This window comes from Sarcophilus harrisii, chromosome 3 (genome assembly GCF_902635505.1).
Source record: "Sarcophilus harrisii chromosome 3, mSarHar1.11, whole genome shotgun sequence".
Classification (NCBI taxonomy): domain Eukaryota; kingdom Metazoa; phylum Chordata; class Mammalia; order Dasyuromorphia; family Dasyuridae; genus Sarcophilus; species Sarcophilus harrisii.
In genome coordinates, this window is record NC_045428.1 from 40605790 (window position 1) to 40623109 (window position 17320).

The 17320-nt window shown below is 39.6% G+C and overlaps 1 protein-coding gene across 1 annotated transcript in view; it reads right to left on the bottom strand.

Moving 5' to 3' along the window:
• Positions 1-17320, bottom strand: part of MCF2L2 (MCF.2 cell line derived transforming sequence-like 2) — a 340912-nt gene that overhangs the window by 48208 nt on the left and 275384 nt on the right. The window contains exons 22-24 of the mRNA XM_031961125.1: positions 15628-15720; positions 13389-13514; positions 4523-4744 (exon numbers count right to left, since the gene is read on the bottom strand). Coding sequence (XP_031816985.1) covers positions 4523-4744; positions 13389-13514; positions 15628-15720 — 441 coding nt within the window. The remainder of the gene's footprint in view (positions 1-4522; positions 4745-13388; positions 13515-15627; positions 15721-17320) is intronic.

Sequence of the window (17320 nt, forward strand, 5' to 3'; positions counted from 1 at the left end):
ATATTTTTAATGGTCTTTAACTTCTTTTTATATGTTTATTGTTTAACTTTGCCACCACCTTGTAAATGCCTTTTAGTGCTAGAGTTAGAGGCATAATGAATTATCAGAATAATCCATAAAGGAATCATTTTATACATTTATATGACCATGCTAGTCTAAAGGGAGACAAATGAAAATTATAAAAACTATTATTATTCATAATTAATAATTAATAAGACTATTATCTCAAATTCAACAATAGTGAACTCATATTTTGTTGGCTCAACAAACTCTTCGATGAGTGTTATCCATTTTAGAGCTCTCCAACAATGAAATTTATGAATGAAAGGAGGAAATAATTTCATATTGCTTTAAGTTATCAGGTAAAAGAGGTGCCTGGATTTTATCTGCAAAACATTCCATTGGTATTCAGATATATTTCATATATCTTTCATAAATTAATAGTTTAAAAAAATAATATATTCTTTTAAAAATTAATATATTTCCATTTCCTTCATGCTCTTAAAATGCTGTGATTCTCTGCTGTTACATTTCAGATCATAATTTTCTTAATATCTGACTATAATTTCTCTTCAGAGTTTGCTCAACATTCACCTATTCTGCAAAAGCCCTAAATAAGCTGTAATAAACCACTTTTTGGAAAGTATTGCATATCCTCTAGGTCTATTTAAGAATATTTACATGAACACTGTCATTTCCAACTCCCAAGCAACCTGAAGTCATTCCAGATGACTTTCAAGCTTCCATGTGTCTTAGGAAATTCAATGCATTCAATGTGTTTCTTCATCAGCATTTCATTTATTCTTCCTTAGGAGGATCACACACCCGTCCGTATCAAGTTTCTCAACTTTCCTAACTGCCTAAAATCAGGATAACTGATTTAATCACATTTGATTTACCATGGAATTTCCATTCACAAAGATTACATGCCCAGTAAGAATTTCACAAAAGAATGGCTATGGCTCTTTCTCTTTCTTTTTTTCTCTCTTTCTTTCTTTGTTTGTTTCTTTCTTTCTCTCCTTTCTTTCTCTCTTCTTTCTTTCCTTTCTTTCTTTCTTTCTTTCTTTCTTTCTTTCTTTCTTTCTTTCTTTCTTTCTTTCTTTTTCTTTCTTTCTTTCTTTCTTTCTTTTTTTCTCTCTTTCTTTCTTTCTTTCTTTCTTTCTTTCTTTCTTTCTTTCTTTCTTTCTTTCTTTCTTTCTTTCTTTCTTTCTTTCTTTCCTTCCTTCCTTCCTTCCTTCCTTCCTTTCTTTTCTTTCTTTCCTTCCTTCCTTCCTTCCTTCCTTCCTTCCTTCCTTCCTTCCTTCCTTCCTTTCTTTTCTTTCTTCTGAGGCAACTGGATGAGTGTCCAAGGGTCCACTCAGCTTGTCCAAGTAACTTGTCCAAGGTCACTCAGCTAGGAAGTATTAAGTGTCTGAGACTAAATTTGAACTCAGGTCCTCCTGACTTTAGGACTGGAGCTCTATCCACTGCACCACCTAGCTGTCCCATATATAAAATTCTTAATGAAAAAATAATATATGTCTTCGAGTATTAAAAATCTATAAAGCAAACAAAGGCTGTAAGTTGAAGGGTAGACTTGTAAAGGAAGCAAAATTATCTTACAAATGGACAAATCTCTGAGAGTATGTCTCAATTAGAATCTTTCTTTTGCCGGAACCAAACATCTTCCTCTTTCTTTCCGTCTGCCCAACTTCTGCGAGTGAACATTTGGAAATTGCTCGTGGCCCTATTTCTTCCCCAGCTGTCACCTTTATCTGGGACCCAGGGTGTACACTCAATGAATACCTCTTTTATGCTTCTCCTTTAGGAGTGTACGTGTGTGTGTGTGTGTGTATGTGTGTGTGTGTTTATAAAGACCTTCCCATGCATGATCTCACCCAAGCCCTATCTGATGCTGATATGACTGATTTCCCATTTTACAGATGGAGAAACTGAGGCTCCAGGATGTTTAGAACCTACAGCCTTTAGGTGTAGATTTTGAACCCAGGGCTTTGCTTCTTCTCAGCAAGGTTCCACTCTAGGCCACCTGCCTTTTCTCCAGAGTCCCCTCTCATTCACAAGACTTGCTCGGTTCTTGGCTCCTGGACATTTGGCGAGCAAGATTCAGTTTCTTGTGTAAGGGGAGCCCCTGCGCAAAGGAGAGCTTAGGAAACAGCAGGGATTTTAAAAACCGACTCTGACTCTTTCTTCATACTAAGTGGAATGAGCATAATAGGAAACAGCAGAAGTTCTTGAGAGGAACTAAAGAACTGACGAAAAGGACTTGTCAGCCCCCAGCAGTATAGGCAAGGAGTGAATTTAAAATGGATTTAGGAATATCTGGATAAATAGACTGTCTTGGGAGTCTGAACCCTCCCGGTTCCTAAGCACCTAGTCATGCTGGTGCAGGAGCAGGGGGCCAGTCTCTGAAAGGGACCCTACCTGGGGGGTGGGGGTGGGGGTGGGCAGGGAAGCCCACCAAAGCTTGCATTCTTTCTAAGGAACTTCCACGGTGAATTCTCCTGGAGCTGAGAAAACAAGCTCACCTGCCTGGAAGCCAGAGGGTGGTCCTGGAGTCAGGAAAACCCGAGTTCTAACCCAGGCTCAGATGCTTACTAGTCGTGTGATTCTGAGCGAGTCACTCATCCTCAGTTACCCCATCTGTAAAATGGGGCTAATTCTAGCAACCCTCCCAGGGTTACTGTGAGGATCAAATGAATAATGAAAAAGTACCAGCCCACAGCAAGCGTTATATCAATGTTAGCTATTGTTATTGGGAAAAACTTCTTAAGCCAAACAAGTGAGGGTGATGGGCTTTGCAAGGGAGAGGTACATCCTAGAATTCAAGCAGCATCCTGGTTTCTAAGGCATATTCAGTCCATTAGTCGATCCCAAAAGCACTGATTAAGCGCTGGTTATGGCAGCTAGTTGACGCCACGGTGCACGGGGAACCTGTGTTTCTGACGTCTTCTAGCTGTGTGATCCTGGCCAGGTCATTTCACTCTGTGTGCCTCAGTTTCCTCATCTGTAAAATGAGCTGGAGAAGGAAATGGCAAAGCCCTCTAGTTTCTCTGCCAAGGAAGCTCAAAAAGGGCCAGGAAGAGTCAGACAGGACTGAATAATGTGCCAAACACTGGGCTGAGCAAAGGGTCACAGGACGGTGGACTGGATGGGAGGCGGTGTACTGGGTGGAGCTCAGGATGCTAAGGCAAAAGTGGGTTTAAATCCCACAGTTTTTAGCTGGGAACCCTGGGCCTCAGTTTTCTCATCTATAAAACAGGAGGGCTGAAATAGATGCTTCTGAGGTTCCTTTAGGTGTAATCAGTGAACTCATGATTTAGTCTCTCCTTTTATAGATCAGAAAACAGAGAGACAAAGAGAGATCAAGAGAGACAGAGAGACACACAGAGAGAGAAATGGAGAGAGATAGAGACAAAAAGGAAGAGACAGACAGAGACACAGAGAGAGACAGAGACACAGAGAGAGAGAGACAGAGACACACAGAGAGAGGGAGACAGACAGACAGACAGAGAGGGAGAAGGGGAGAGAGACAGCCAGACATATGGTTTCTGTTCATTAAAATGTGAGCTCCTTCAGATCAGGGATTGGCTCACTTTTCCCATTTATTAACACAGAATTTGGCACACAGTAGGTACTTAATAAATGCTTTTAGTCATTTGTCCATTGCAGAGGTAGGGGACTGTGCTTGAGAAGCACTACATGATATAGCACTTAATTGATGGGGTAGTTTTGATGAACCGATTTTTTTCCCTCTTGTTTTAGTCTTTATTTTAAAATAGATGACTCTGGGACAGAGGAGAGGAAAGACAGTAATGAAAAAATATAAAATAAAAGATATCCTTATTTTTTTTTAATGGAGTGCTTATAAAATAATGTGATACAGGATGGAATCAGAAAAATATAGAAAGACAAAGGAAGATGTTCTCCACCTTCAGAGAAACAAGAACAAGCGTAGTACAGTCTTACATAGGTGTATATGAATGTATGAATGTATATGTATATAATTATAGATTTCTATGCATGGGTACGGACTATGTGCATATGTACATATGAATCATGTATATACACATAAACAAAAATACACACATTTGTGTACTTAATTGTAGCCTTCTAAGGGAGAGGAGGAAAGAAGGTGGAAAAAAGAATAAAACAAAAAGTAAAGCAGAGAACAAAAGAAAACCCATAAGGAAGCAAAGATGGGCAGCTCTGAATTAATGTGTAGTATTTATTATATAGGCTTTTTTGAAATGGAAATTTATTGCCTTATATTTTGCATTCTGTCTTATGTTCTGTTTTATATATGACAATTATATATATATATATATATATATATATATATATATATATTTACTATTTTGTTTTTAAAATAAATAAATGGGGAAAAAAAGAAAATAGCTTAAAAAAAAGTATCAGCTAGCTGTTCCCAGTCTCAATGAAGGCTTCACACCAATATGGAGAAGGGGCCACCCCATGTGCCTCACTCTGTCCCAGCCTGATGTCCTTCCCAGGGGACCGCTCTTACTTTGAGAGAGTGTTTAAAGCTGTAGGACGGAGACTTCTCATGGCCGTCGGCGGTGTCCTCTCGCTTCTTGCAGAAGAGCAGGATCTTGGCGTAGAGGAAGAGGTGCCGTTGCATGGGCTTGAATCTGGCCAGGTCTTTGACCTTGTTGTGTCCCTTCTTGTGGTCGGTCCAGACGCTGAAGGAGCCCTGCATCAGCAGCTTGCCCAGCTCGTGGAGGTCTCCCTGGGGACACACAGAGGCACAAGGAGAAGTGAGCAGATGTCCGCTAGGGAGAGAAAATCCTCCTGGGATCGGAGATCTCACCATCATCATTTTAGAGCTGGAAGAGACCTTAGAGGTCATGTCTTTTTTTTTTTTTTTAAACTTAAAACAAAACAAAACAAAACAAACAAATGAAACAGGGATGCCTTTAGATGCTTTCTACCCCAATCCTGCCTTAAATCCTGCCTTGGCTGATTGATTTTCACTTATTATTATTCATATCAATGTTTCCAGATTTCTGGTCTCCCAAAACTGTCATAAAAACTAAACTCAATACTGTAGACGGAGGTGATCTAAAACACAAAGACATGTAATCTGGAACACAAAGACATGCAATCCAAGACAGTTAATCCAGGTGATTTAGAACACAAAGACCTGTAATCTGGGCTAGTTAATCAGGGTGATCCAGAACAAAAACACAATCTGGATGATCTAGAACACCCCACATCACTCAGGTGATCTAGAACACAACGACATGTGATCTGGGACAGGTAACCTAGGGCATGTAATCTGGGTGATCTAAAATGTTCAAACACTTGCAATCCGGGAAGGCAATCAGGATGATCTAGAAGAACACAAAGACACGTCATTCAGGGTGATCTAGACTACAAAGTCACATAGCTCAGATAATCTAGAGACACACAACCTGGGCAATCTAGAACACAAAGTCACATAGCTCAGGTGATCTAGAGCACAAAGACATGTAATCTGGAATTTTTTTTTATAAATTCTTTCCAGAGCCACAAATCCAGAAAACATTTTTTCTAGATTCTTTTCTGGAGCCTCAATCTTTTTTTAGATCATTTTCTAGAGCCTCAATTTGGAAAAATTCATTTCTAGAGTATTTTCTAGAGCCTCAATCCAGAAAAATTATTTTCTAGATCCTCAACATAATTTTCTAGATTCTTTTCTGGATACCCAATCTCTTCCAGATTTTTTCTAGCTTCTTTTCTGGATCATCTCTCTAGAAAAACTCTTTTCTAAATTCTTTTCTGGATCCTCAGTCTTTTCTAGATTCTTCTCTGGATCCTTGATATCTAGATTCTTTCTAGATTCTGTTCTGGAGCACCTCTCTGGAGCATCTTTCTGGATCCTGCGGTTCCTCTTGTACTGAGCAGGATTTTTTTCTGGAGCCCCAATCCAGAAATCATTATTTTCCAGAGCCTCAATCCAAAGAACATTCTTTCTGGCTAGAAAAGCCAGAAAAAAAAAGCTGTCTAGAAAAAAAAAAAATCTTTTCTAGATTCTTTTCTGGAGCTTCAGTCTTTTCTAGATTCTTTTTTTGCATCCTTGATCTTTTCTAGATTCTTTCTAGATTATTTTCTGAATCATCTCTCTAGAAAACCTTTTTCTGGATTATTTTCTGCATTCTCAATCTTATCTAGATTCTTTTCTGGATCTCTCTCTCTCTTGAAAAAAAATTTTTTTAAGATTGTTTTCTAGAGTCTGAGTTCAGAAAATTATTTTCTAGATTCTTTTTTTGGATCCTCAATCTTTTCTAGCTAATTTGGGTGATCTAAAAAACAAAGACACATAAGCGAGACAGATAACCTGGGTGATCTAGAACACAAAGACCATATAAATCCAAGAAATCTAGAATACAAAGATGCACAATTCAGGGCGATCTAGAACAGAAAGACATGCAATCTGGATGATCTAGAACACACACGTGTGCAACTCAGGTGATCTAGATCCAGATCAAACACACAATTTCACAGTCTGGATGGTCTAAAACACAAACCACACCATTTATTTGATCTAGAACACAAAGGCATGTGATAGTTAAGTTTCTGGATCCTCTCTCTAGGGGAAAAATCTCTTTTCTAGAGTCTCAATCTTTTCGAGATCTTTTTCTAGCCTCAATCCAGAAACCAATTTTTTCTAGATGCTTTTTCTAGAACACAAAGATCCACAGTCCGGGACAGTTAATCCAGGTGACCAAGAACGAAAAGACTTGTAATCCAGACGATCTGCAACACAAAGGCATGTAATCCAAGATAGGCAATCCAGGACAGATAATGTAGATCTAGAATGCAAAAACATGTAATCTGTGACTGCTAATCTAGGTGATCTAGAGTGCAAAGACATGTAATCTGGGTGACCCAGAAGTAAAGATGTAATCTGGGACATGTAATCTGAGTGATCTATCTAGAATGCAAAGGCATGCGATCCCAGGACATGCAATCTCCCTCTGCATTCTAGACCAACCAAAACTTTGGTTCTAGAGCACATTGGCTCTCTGGTTCTGCATTCTAGATCACTCCAAGCTATGCCCCCTGCTCCCCGTCTTTGTGTTCTAGGTCACCCAGCTCCCAGTCTTTGTGTTCTATATTAGCCATTTCCCCTGTCTTTGATTCTAGATTACCTCAGGCCCGTCCTTGCATTCCTTGTCTTTGTGTTCCAGATCTGAAGCTTTCTCTGTCTTTGAGGTCTAGACCAGCCATTTCCTTTGTCTTTGGTTCTAGATCACAAGGCTCCCTGTCTTTGATTTCTAGATGACCAGGGCTCCCTGTCTTTGTTGTCTAGATTTTTTTTTGAAATTACTGAACCAATTCACAGCTCCATCAATACTTTATTTATTTTCCTTCATCCTCTTCAGTGTTAGTCATTTCTAATAGATGTACGGTGGTACCTTAAAGTTGCTTTGCTTTTCATTAATCTAATCAACAATGATACAGTACATTTTTTTCATGAATATATATATATATGTGTGTGTGTGTGTATATATATATGATTTCTTCTCCTGAAAAGCTGCCATATATATTATTTGCTAAATTATCAATTGGAAATTAGCTCTAATTTTTATAAATTTCACTCAGTTCCTTATATATTTGATAAATGACACCTTTTTTTCAGAGACACTTGTTATAAAAAATTCAATTATTACTTTATTGTCTATGGTAACTTTTATAAAAATATAGTTTCTCTAATTATCTTTAATTTAAGTCTATTTCTACTTTGAGATCATGATGGTCAAGCCTGCCTTTTTTAACTTCATTTGAAACAATAGATTCTGCTGCAGCCCTTTATTTTAACTCTGTGTATGTCTTTCTGGTTCAAGTTTGTTGTTGGATCTGCATCTTGAATCCATTCTGTTACTTGCTTTCATTCACATTCATGGTTATAATTACTGTATAATTGTCTCCATTTTATTTTTTTCCTCCTCATCCTTCTCTCCCCCTCCCCGCCCCGTTTTTTTATTTCCCTCTTCAAATTACTTCTGATTACTTCCGCTTTAATGTACCCTTTCTTTATGCTCTTAACTCTTATATTCTTCATCATTTACTTTCCTATTGGGCTAGATAGATTTCTTTGTCCAACTGCATGTAGATATATATATATATATATATATATATATATATATATATATACACACACATAGGCTTTGTTGTTATTCAGTTTTATCTAACTTTTCATGATCTCAAGGACTACAACAGGGACCTTCTCTCCTCCACAATCTCTTCAAGTCTATCCAACTTCATGTCATTTTTTCTACAATACAACCCACCCATCCCAGCCTCCCTACTCCCCCAAGACAAAGATTCATTATATAGACTACTCAGGGATGTGGAAAACAATCCCCATGTTTCATTCTGCCTCACGGCTCCACTTCTCCCCTGCTTGCCACACAATGCAAAGCCACAGATTAACTACAGCAGACTCTTCCCCATCTCCACATTTAGATGTCTAAATCTTCCCCAAGTTGTGGCTCAGAGTAATAACTGGAAATTTTTATTCCTCAGGCAAAATGAGATGAAGTGAACATAGTACATACTCTTCCTTTCATAGGATCATAAGTTTTCAGTGGGAAGGGACTTTCATCTAATCTAATCCCTTAATTTTATAAATGAGGAAATGAATTTAAGTGACTTGGTTAAACTTACAAAAGTAATAAATAATAAGTGACAGCTCTGAGACAACCCATGTCCTCTGACTCGAATACTCCTATTTGTTCCACTATCGTCCTGATGTGCCTCTTTTTTTTTATTATCAAAAATATGTATTAAACACCATTATCTATTCATAGCCTTATTCTAAACACTTATAAAGAGGAGCTAAATATTGAGACCAAATTATATTCTTATCCCAGAGAAATGTCTGGAAATAGTCTCTGGTTCTCTAATATTCCAGTCAATGTGCAGAAATATCTACCATGATTTTGTTCTTTAAAAAAATTTTTTTTATTAAAGCTTTTTAATTTTCAAAAGATATGCATGGATACTTTTTCAGCATTAACCCCTGCAAAACCTTGTGTTCCAATTCCTCCCCCTTCCTCCCACCCTTCCCCTAGATGGTAAGTAATCCAATATATGTTAAACATGGTAAAAACTTGCTCTGAGGTTGAATTTGAACTCAGGTCCTTCTGTCTCCAGAGTCACTGGCCCCTTTCTTGCATTTTTCAAAGTGCTTTCAAATATGTTGCTTCATTTAAATCTAATGGATCAGAGAGACAGATAGTCTCATCTGGATGTAATTCTAAAGCTTTTAAAACAACAAATCTTCTTTGTTATCTAGATGTGAAAGGGAAACATCCACATTTTTAGCCATTGTTTTTACAAAAGTCTCATGGAAATTTTCCTGACTAATCAGCATTAAAGGTATTGTTCAGAATAACATCCTCCAGTCCTGGTAAACGATATGACTAGATGTGTGGAGTGCAACAGTGATTTATAATCCAGTGTTTTACATGGGTTATTGGGATTAAGATAGAGGCTTTAGCATGTGGTAGGCTTTAATGGTTTTGCATCATCTCTAGGAAATTTCTGAAGAAGAGATGGAAGTTTAAATCGAATCTATCAAATGCTTTCTCTGGAGGCAGGGAATATGCTTCATTAATTAATCTCTGTCTTTCTGTCTCTGTCTCTCTTTCTCTACCTGTTTGTCTGTCTCTATGTCTTCATCTCTGTCTGTCTCTGTCCATTTCTCTGTCTCTTTGTCTTTCAGTGTCTCTCTCTCTCCCCCCTTCCTTCCACCCACCCCTCCTACTCCCTTTGCTTTGTTTCCATTGCCACCTGAAACTTTGGCTCACAATTCGGAAGTAAGAAGTAAATGCAGATTCCCAAGTCTTTCCACAGCATCTGCTTCAGTGAGTTGAACTGCAGTACTTCTGAGTTCATCCATTCACTCCAAAATGACCAACTTCTGTTGTAAACTTTCCCTCCAGGACACATGACAATACATTTCTTGAATATATATCCCAGCTGCGGGAGCAAAAAGGCTTTCAGAACTTCAGGCGTCTGGGAGAGGAAGATTTCTGTTGGACTTTGTGTTAGAAGGAATAAGGATTTCATTCAGATTTCCCCAGATCTGTCTCTTACCCCTCTTTGAGGGGTATGTCTAACACATGATTGTTCTAGTTTTCCATTAAAAAAATTATCTAAGGAAACATTGGCAAGATACACAGAGCATTGTTAAAGTTAGAGAGATGAATTTTGCAAGTCTGCAAGTTTTATTCTCTTGAGATGGTCTTTTCTCACTTGGAAAGAAAGGCATTATACTAAAATTGTACTTTCTAGGGTTTCCTCACCCCTTCTCTTCATGCAAAGTAGCAAAACTTGTTTTTTGCTTTTATTGTCTGAGGATTTTAGGAAGAACTAATCTGCATGATTTCTCTGTCAGATCCAGGTTGTGAAAGCTGGACTTTGATGCCCGAGATGGACGATGCAGTGGCTAACACTTCCTTGCCTCCAGCTCCCTGCCCGAGTCCCAGCCCTGTGGGAGCGGGAGTGAGTACTTTGCATTCTGGTTGTCATGTCCTTCTACACCATCTTCTTCATTGGAATCATGCTGGGCTCCATGAAGTCTAAGAGGAGTGAGAAGAAATCTAACCCGCTTCTGCTCTAAAGGTGAAGAGCACCTGATGTGCTTTTTACCATCCAGGAGGAACTGCTCAGTGATGAACTAGGAGAGACCCCAGAGAACTGGATTTGGCCTTGAAAAAGTTCCACCAAGAGACACCGTTTGTATATTTAAGGCCATACCTGGGTTTTTAATTGTACCTGTTCAGAATCTGGCATGGAGACATTTCTGTTATTTCCCTGGAGGCTTCATCTGCCCTCGCACAGAGTAGTACTATGCGATGTCTAGGGCCAAAGCTTCAGCACTGGAGGTTGTTAATCCAAGTTTCTCTTTGGTAGAAAAGGAAACTGAGGTTCAAAAAGCTAAAAGTGACTGGTCCAAAATCAAACAGGTAGTGAGTGGAAAAACTGGGTTTGGCCCCCAATCCAGGACTCCAGCCTCTAGGAACAATGGAGAGAGTTTGCTCAGAGAGCTTCTGAGGACCTGAAACTATCATAGAGGCAGGTCAGTGATATGATGTAGAGAGTATGGGATTAGGGTCAAAAAGATCTGCATTTGAATCGTACCATAGCCTGGGAGACCTCTCTAATGTTTAATGTCGTTATTTAGAAAATAGAAATGAGAACAGCACCTCATGTGGTTGTGATGAGATTCATATGAGAGTAAAGGAAATAAGAATATTTTAAACTTTGAAAATGTCAAAGTGCTAAAACTTGATTTAAAAATTAAAAAAAAATTCAATCAGCTGATTTCAAAAAGGCCTGGAGAGACTTACATGAACCAATGCTGAGTGAAATGAGCAGGACCAGGAGATCATTCTATACTTCAACAACAATACTATATGATGATCAATCTAATGGACGTGGCCATCTCCAGCAATGAGATCAACCAAATCATTTCCAATAGAGCAGGAATGAACTGAACCAGCTACGCCCAGAGAAAGAACTCCGGGAGATGACTATGAACCACTACATAGAATTCCCAATCCCTCTATTTTTGTTCACCTGCATTTTTTATTTCCTTCACAGGCTAATTGTACAATATTTCAGAGTCTGATTCTTTTTGTACAGCAAAATAACTGTATGGATATGTATATGTATATTGTTATTTAATTTATACTTTAACATATTTAACATGTATTGGTCAACCTGTCATCTAGGGGAGGGGGTGGGGGGGAAGGAGGGGGAAAATTGGAACAAAAGGTTTGGCAGTTGTCAATGCTGTAAAGTTACCCATGCATATAACCTATAAATAAAAAGCTATAAATAAAAAAAAATTCAATCAGCAAAATCCACCTAAAATGGAATTTTATTATTGAAAGGCAGCATGATAGTGAATAGGAATCTAGCTTCTGAACTAGAAAAGCTTGAGTTCAATTCTTCCCTTTGACAAAAACTGTCTATATTAGCCTAAGCAAATTACTTGGAGATAATTTTATATATATATATATAATATTTCATAATATATAATTATATATGTGTGCATATATGTATATATATATATAATTTTATTTTAGTTTAGGATGAGACCAATTGTTTCATCACTACAGGAATGTGGAAAGGAGGAAACTCTCTCTTCCAAAACTGTCCAGCAATTCAGTTCTCCAGATTCCTTAAACTCAAAGATTGTCACGATACTGTAAGCATCCTGATGCCTCTTAGTGCGTTCCCCGCCCCCCCCCCCATTAATGGAGCAAAATCTTTCCTTAAGCCTTATTTTTCAGACTTCTTTGGCACAGCTAAAGACTGCTTTGATACTTCAGATCCATAATTGTAATAATTATTATTTTTGATAGTTATGTTACTAAGCATTAAATGTTAGACATCATGCTTTTTCAACCTGAAAATAATAATAGTTAACATCTTTCTAGGAGGAAAAAGCAAAATAATCAAGTTTCAGGTTGGAAACTAGATATTATCTGATTACCTAATAATAATTAGTACAATAATTCAAAGATAATTATTAAACCAGGAAATCTAGTGCACTCAGTGTATCAGACACCAAATAACTATTGCAAGTTGGTAACTGATTACAAAGTCAGTTCAAAGTTTCAAAACTGAATCAAGGGAAAGACCGAAACCATACATATCACCTAATCATCACCAACCAACCCTTTCTGACACATTCTAGCCACATGACTCTTCATTACAGATATCGTTGGGTTCTCTGAAAAATCTCGAGGACTGTGAGCTACAGAGGATCTGCTGATGTGTTATCAGTGGAGAGCATTTCTGCTCTCGAATTCCCTATGCTTGTGAAATAGCCATCAATGACTCTTGATGGGGAATTACTCTCCTTCCATAGAAGTACATATACCAGGTTCTACATTCTCTTAAGTTACCAAAAGACAGACAAATAACTCACTGTTCCTCATATAAATTATGTGAGATCAGAGTCCAAGTAAGGACTTGTTTTAGAAAGTTAATTTCCATTGATTAATACAAAATTTTTTTTTTCCAGCAAGAAGAAAATTGGGATTTCTCCTTCCCATCGCTCCCCTCACCCAAAACCACCTGAGAGAGCCTGTAAGTCTTCAAGTCAAGCCCCCAGCACCTTTACCCTACCCATATGAATTCTGTTTCCGATATTTCTGGTCTATTCAGATGAAAACATTTCTGGCCCCAAGAGAAAGCAAGACACCAGGAAATGCCTTAAAAGGATATGTTCCTGCTCCCTACCTCCAGAAAAAGAATTTCTCTGCAATTCTTTGCTTCCTTCTTGCCTTCCCTGACCCCTACCCTCCTCCTTTCTGACTGGCCTTCTGGAGCAGATGCCTGCTCTCATGTCCCTCGAGGTCCAGACCTACCTCGTAGCCAGTGATGGCAATCTGATGCATGGAGTCATTCACCGACTTGATGATGTCCAGGACGGTGGCCAGGGCCTCTTCCAGCTCTGCAGTGTCTTCTGAATTCTTGCTACACTTTAGCATCTCCTGTGGGAACCAAAGGATCATCCGGGGAGTCAAAAGGACCAAGATCGTCCCAACATACAATGAAAATGGCCCCAGATCCTGGGCAAAGCACTGACAAAGAAAATCACTCAGGTCCAGCTAGTGGGATGGAGAAGGCGAGTCAGCGGTTATCTTTTGAGATAGCCTTGCAACTGACTTCTCTGTTATTTGGTGCTATTGGCTGAGAAGAGGAGACCATCAACCAAAAATGGTCCCAATTAATGGGAAAGACCTGGGCGTGAGAAAAACCTGTAAGACCAAGAGCCCAGACTTTTAAAACATAAAAACATCCCTAAATCTTTTAAACAACCTTTTCCTTCTTGAAAGATATAAGACAAGAAACTTTTATCCGAGGCTTTGCAGAGAATCTTGTTCCTGTTATTTTCATTGCCCTGGGAATAGTTAAACGCTGATAGGATTCTAGAGCCATGGATTCTGAGCCAGAAGAGACTTCAGGAGGGCAATTAGTTCTATCCTCAATCCCCTAATTTTACAGGTGAGGAAAGTGAGGGCCCCAGAGATGGAGTGACATTCCCAATTATGCAAGAAATAAAAGGATTGATTAATCAATCTGGAAGGGAAAGACTCTGGATTTCTGGCCATAACCACAACAACTACTATTTATGCTTACTCTGAGGCAATCTGTAGTTGTTTGTGTTTCCTTCTTGGAAGACAACTCTGACAGAAAGGTGACTCTGAGGCCAGCAAGTGAATCAGATTTGGGTGAGGAAGGGCTGGGTAAAGCCACTAACCTGAGGCAATCAGGGCTGAAATAAAGAGAGGGTGGAAGGGAAGAAGGGAGAAAGGGAAGGAAGGACGGAAAGAGGAAAGGAAGGGAGGGGGAGAGAGAGAGAGAGAGGAAAGAGGGAAGGAAGGGAAGAAAGAAAGGAGGAAAGAGGGAAGGAAGGGAAGAAGGGAAGGAGGAAGGGAGGGAGGGAGGCAGAGAGGGAAGAAAGGACAAAGGAGGGAGGGAGGGAAGAAAGAAAGGAAGGAGGAGGGAAGAAGGGAGGGAGGGAGGGAGGAAGGAGGGAAGGAAAGAAAGAAGGAAAGAAGGAAGGAAGGAAGGAAGGAAGGAAGGAAGGAAGGAAGGAAGAAAGGAAGAAAGGAAGGAAGGAAGGAAGGAAGGAAGAAAGGAAGAAAGGAAGGAAGGAAGGAAGGAAGGAAGGAAGGAAGGAAGGAAGGAAGCTCTGTGGCTTAATCCTCAGTGGGGCAGCTTCTTCTCAGAGGTTGTTGCTTGTTCTTTGTTATGTGACACAAGAGAGCTGGACTTAGGTGAGGGAGGTCTGGGTAGAGTCACCTGCCTCACTTTCCTTGCCAGAGTCGTTTGGGTTCAGTGGCCAGATAGAGATTAGGAGGACTTGAGATGGCCCCGGACACAGTGGGACCCTTGGCCTTTTGAAGCTAAGATCCTTCTTGGTTTGAGACAACTGCCCCTTCAGTGATGAAGGCTGGGTAAGAATTCATTTGCATGGCATCCCAGATGTCCTGGTCATCTCCACAAACAAAAGGTACTGCCAAAACTCAAGCTAGGGTTTTTCATTCCAAGTTTCTTGCTACCTGCCCGTGTGCTCTGAGCCTCAGACAATCCCTTAGACTTTTCCACTAAGTCACACGTTGATCTGTGTTGGTGGACAAAGCTCCCAAAAGAGGAGTTTCCCCTGCTAAAATATCATGGATCCTTGGTATTCACATACAGGGTGTCTCAAAGGTCCTCGGTCATTTTAAAATAGCTTAAAAGTAGGTCCAGTTTAAACGACATCCAGCTTTAAGCTGTTTAAAACAACACTAAGACTTCTGGGACATCTGCATGTTTCCATTGTAATGCCCACTGAGCTAAAATTCATTTAACTATTATTTACCAAAAAATGGTCATTTCTGGGGCATTCTGATGCTTTGTGGAAAGAGTGGGATAGAAATCCACAAAACGAGAGGGTTGGACTAATTAGGTGATCACTAGGTCCTTCTAATCTAAATCCCATGATCCTGTGAATATTTGGAATCTGGGCTGCCCCAGAGAAATCCCTGACACATGGTGACCATCTACATGTGAGCTCCATGTTTCAAAAGTACAAACAAGCGACTTATTTCCTTGTACCTTTAACAGCAGCTGGTACTTGGTGATTCTCTGGACTGGCTTTAAGAGGTAAGCATCCAGGGAGAGTTTGTGGTCCAATTTGCGCTGACATTCCTTTAAAAGAAGAAAAGGGAAAAGGGAGAGAAAGGAGAGTCATTTGACAAGCTTGAATTGGGACCCTTTTGGGCTACTGCAGAGGAGCTGCTCGTCGTTTTCAGCATTAAATCATCTTGGTCTCCAGTGTTTGGAGTGAAAGGTGTGGGACAGAGGGGGAACAGGAAATAAGGTGGGCCTGGGATGGTTGCTTCCATTGGATTGCTTAGGAGACAAGAGATTTTCCCAAAGGCACAGGCCTTTGATGAGCGAGTCAGGTGGGAAGCAAGAGAATTTTATTTTCTCCTGAAAAGAGCAGACACTTGGTGGGAGGAATTTACCCCTTCTCCTGTGGGCTGGATTCTGGTGGAAATCACAGAGCTGACAGTGAGTCTTTTCCCTTGCTCAGAAGCATCCTCCCATCACCAAGGCAAAGCTGGCTGATTTTTTTCCTAACTACGGCTGCTCCTCCGCTACAGGCTCCAATGTCTCAGAGCCTAAAGTCTGACTTGTTTCCACCTTTCTTCTCCAGACAACAGTGGACTCTTTTGGCCCCAGGACCAACGTCCTCTGAGTGGATGACAAATTCTGATGGTTATTACATGGTAATGCTAGTGAGGGTGGTGATAAACACCATGGAGTAGTGTATAGAGAAGTGGCCTTGAAACCAGTAAAACAGTTAAAATTTGACCTTTGAGACACACTGGTTATTCTACTGGACAAGTCATTTAGACTCTGGATGGACAAAAAAAGCAAATTTATTTTTCATTTCTGCTATTAAGAGATTATTATCACCATCTACTATCTCTACAAGTTGTCTGAAGAACAAAAAAGACTACTTTAATCAAATACCTCATTTTGGCCCTAGGACCAAACTCCTATTGGTGGATGAAAAGATCTGATAAAGATGATGATGATGAAAATGACAATATAGGCAGTGGGAAGATAAGAGCAGATCTCAGAAACAGCAAGATTTGGGGGCAAGTAATGCCTCTGGTTTCTATTGGCTCTGTGACCCCAAAGAAGTCACCAAATGCTTAATATTTCAGGAAACTTCCTAAATCTATTTAAGTGCAGAATGGGTGCTAATCTCCTCCTCCTTATATCTATAAAGTCACAAGTTTGGGTCAGACAAATGACTTTTATATCTTTTTTGGGGGGTAAATTTATATGGTATTTTGCAAAGCTTCCTTTCCTCCCTCCTTCCTTCTCTCTTTCCTCCCTCCCTCTTTCTTCTTCTTTCCCTCCCTTTCTTTTTTCCTTTTTCTTTCTTTTTCTTCCTCCCTTTCTTTTTCCTCGTTTTGCTTGTTTTATTCAGCATCAGTTCATGTAAATCTTTCCAGGCCTTTCTAAAATCAGCTTGTTCATCATTCCTTATAGAATAATAATATTCCATTACCTTCACATACTACAACTTATCCAGTCATTCCCCAGCTGATGGGCAGCTACTCATTTTCCAATTCTTTCCCACCACAAAAAGAGCTGATACAACCATGTTTTTACATGTGGGTCTTTTTCCTCCTTTAAGATTTCCTTGGGATACAGACCCAGTAATGGCACTGCTGGGTCAGAGGGTAAGCACAGATTTATAGCCTTTTGGGCAGAGTTCCAGATTGCTCTC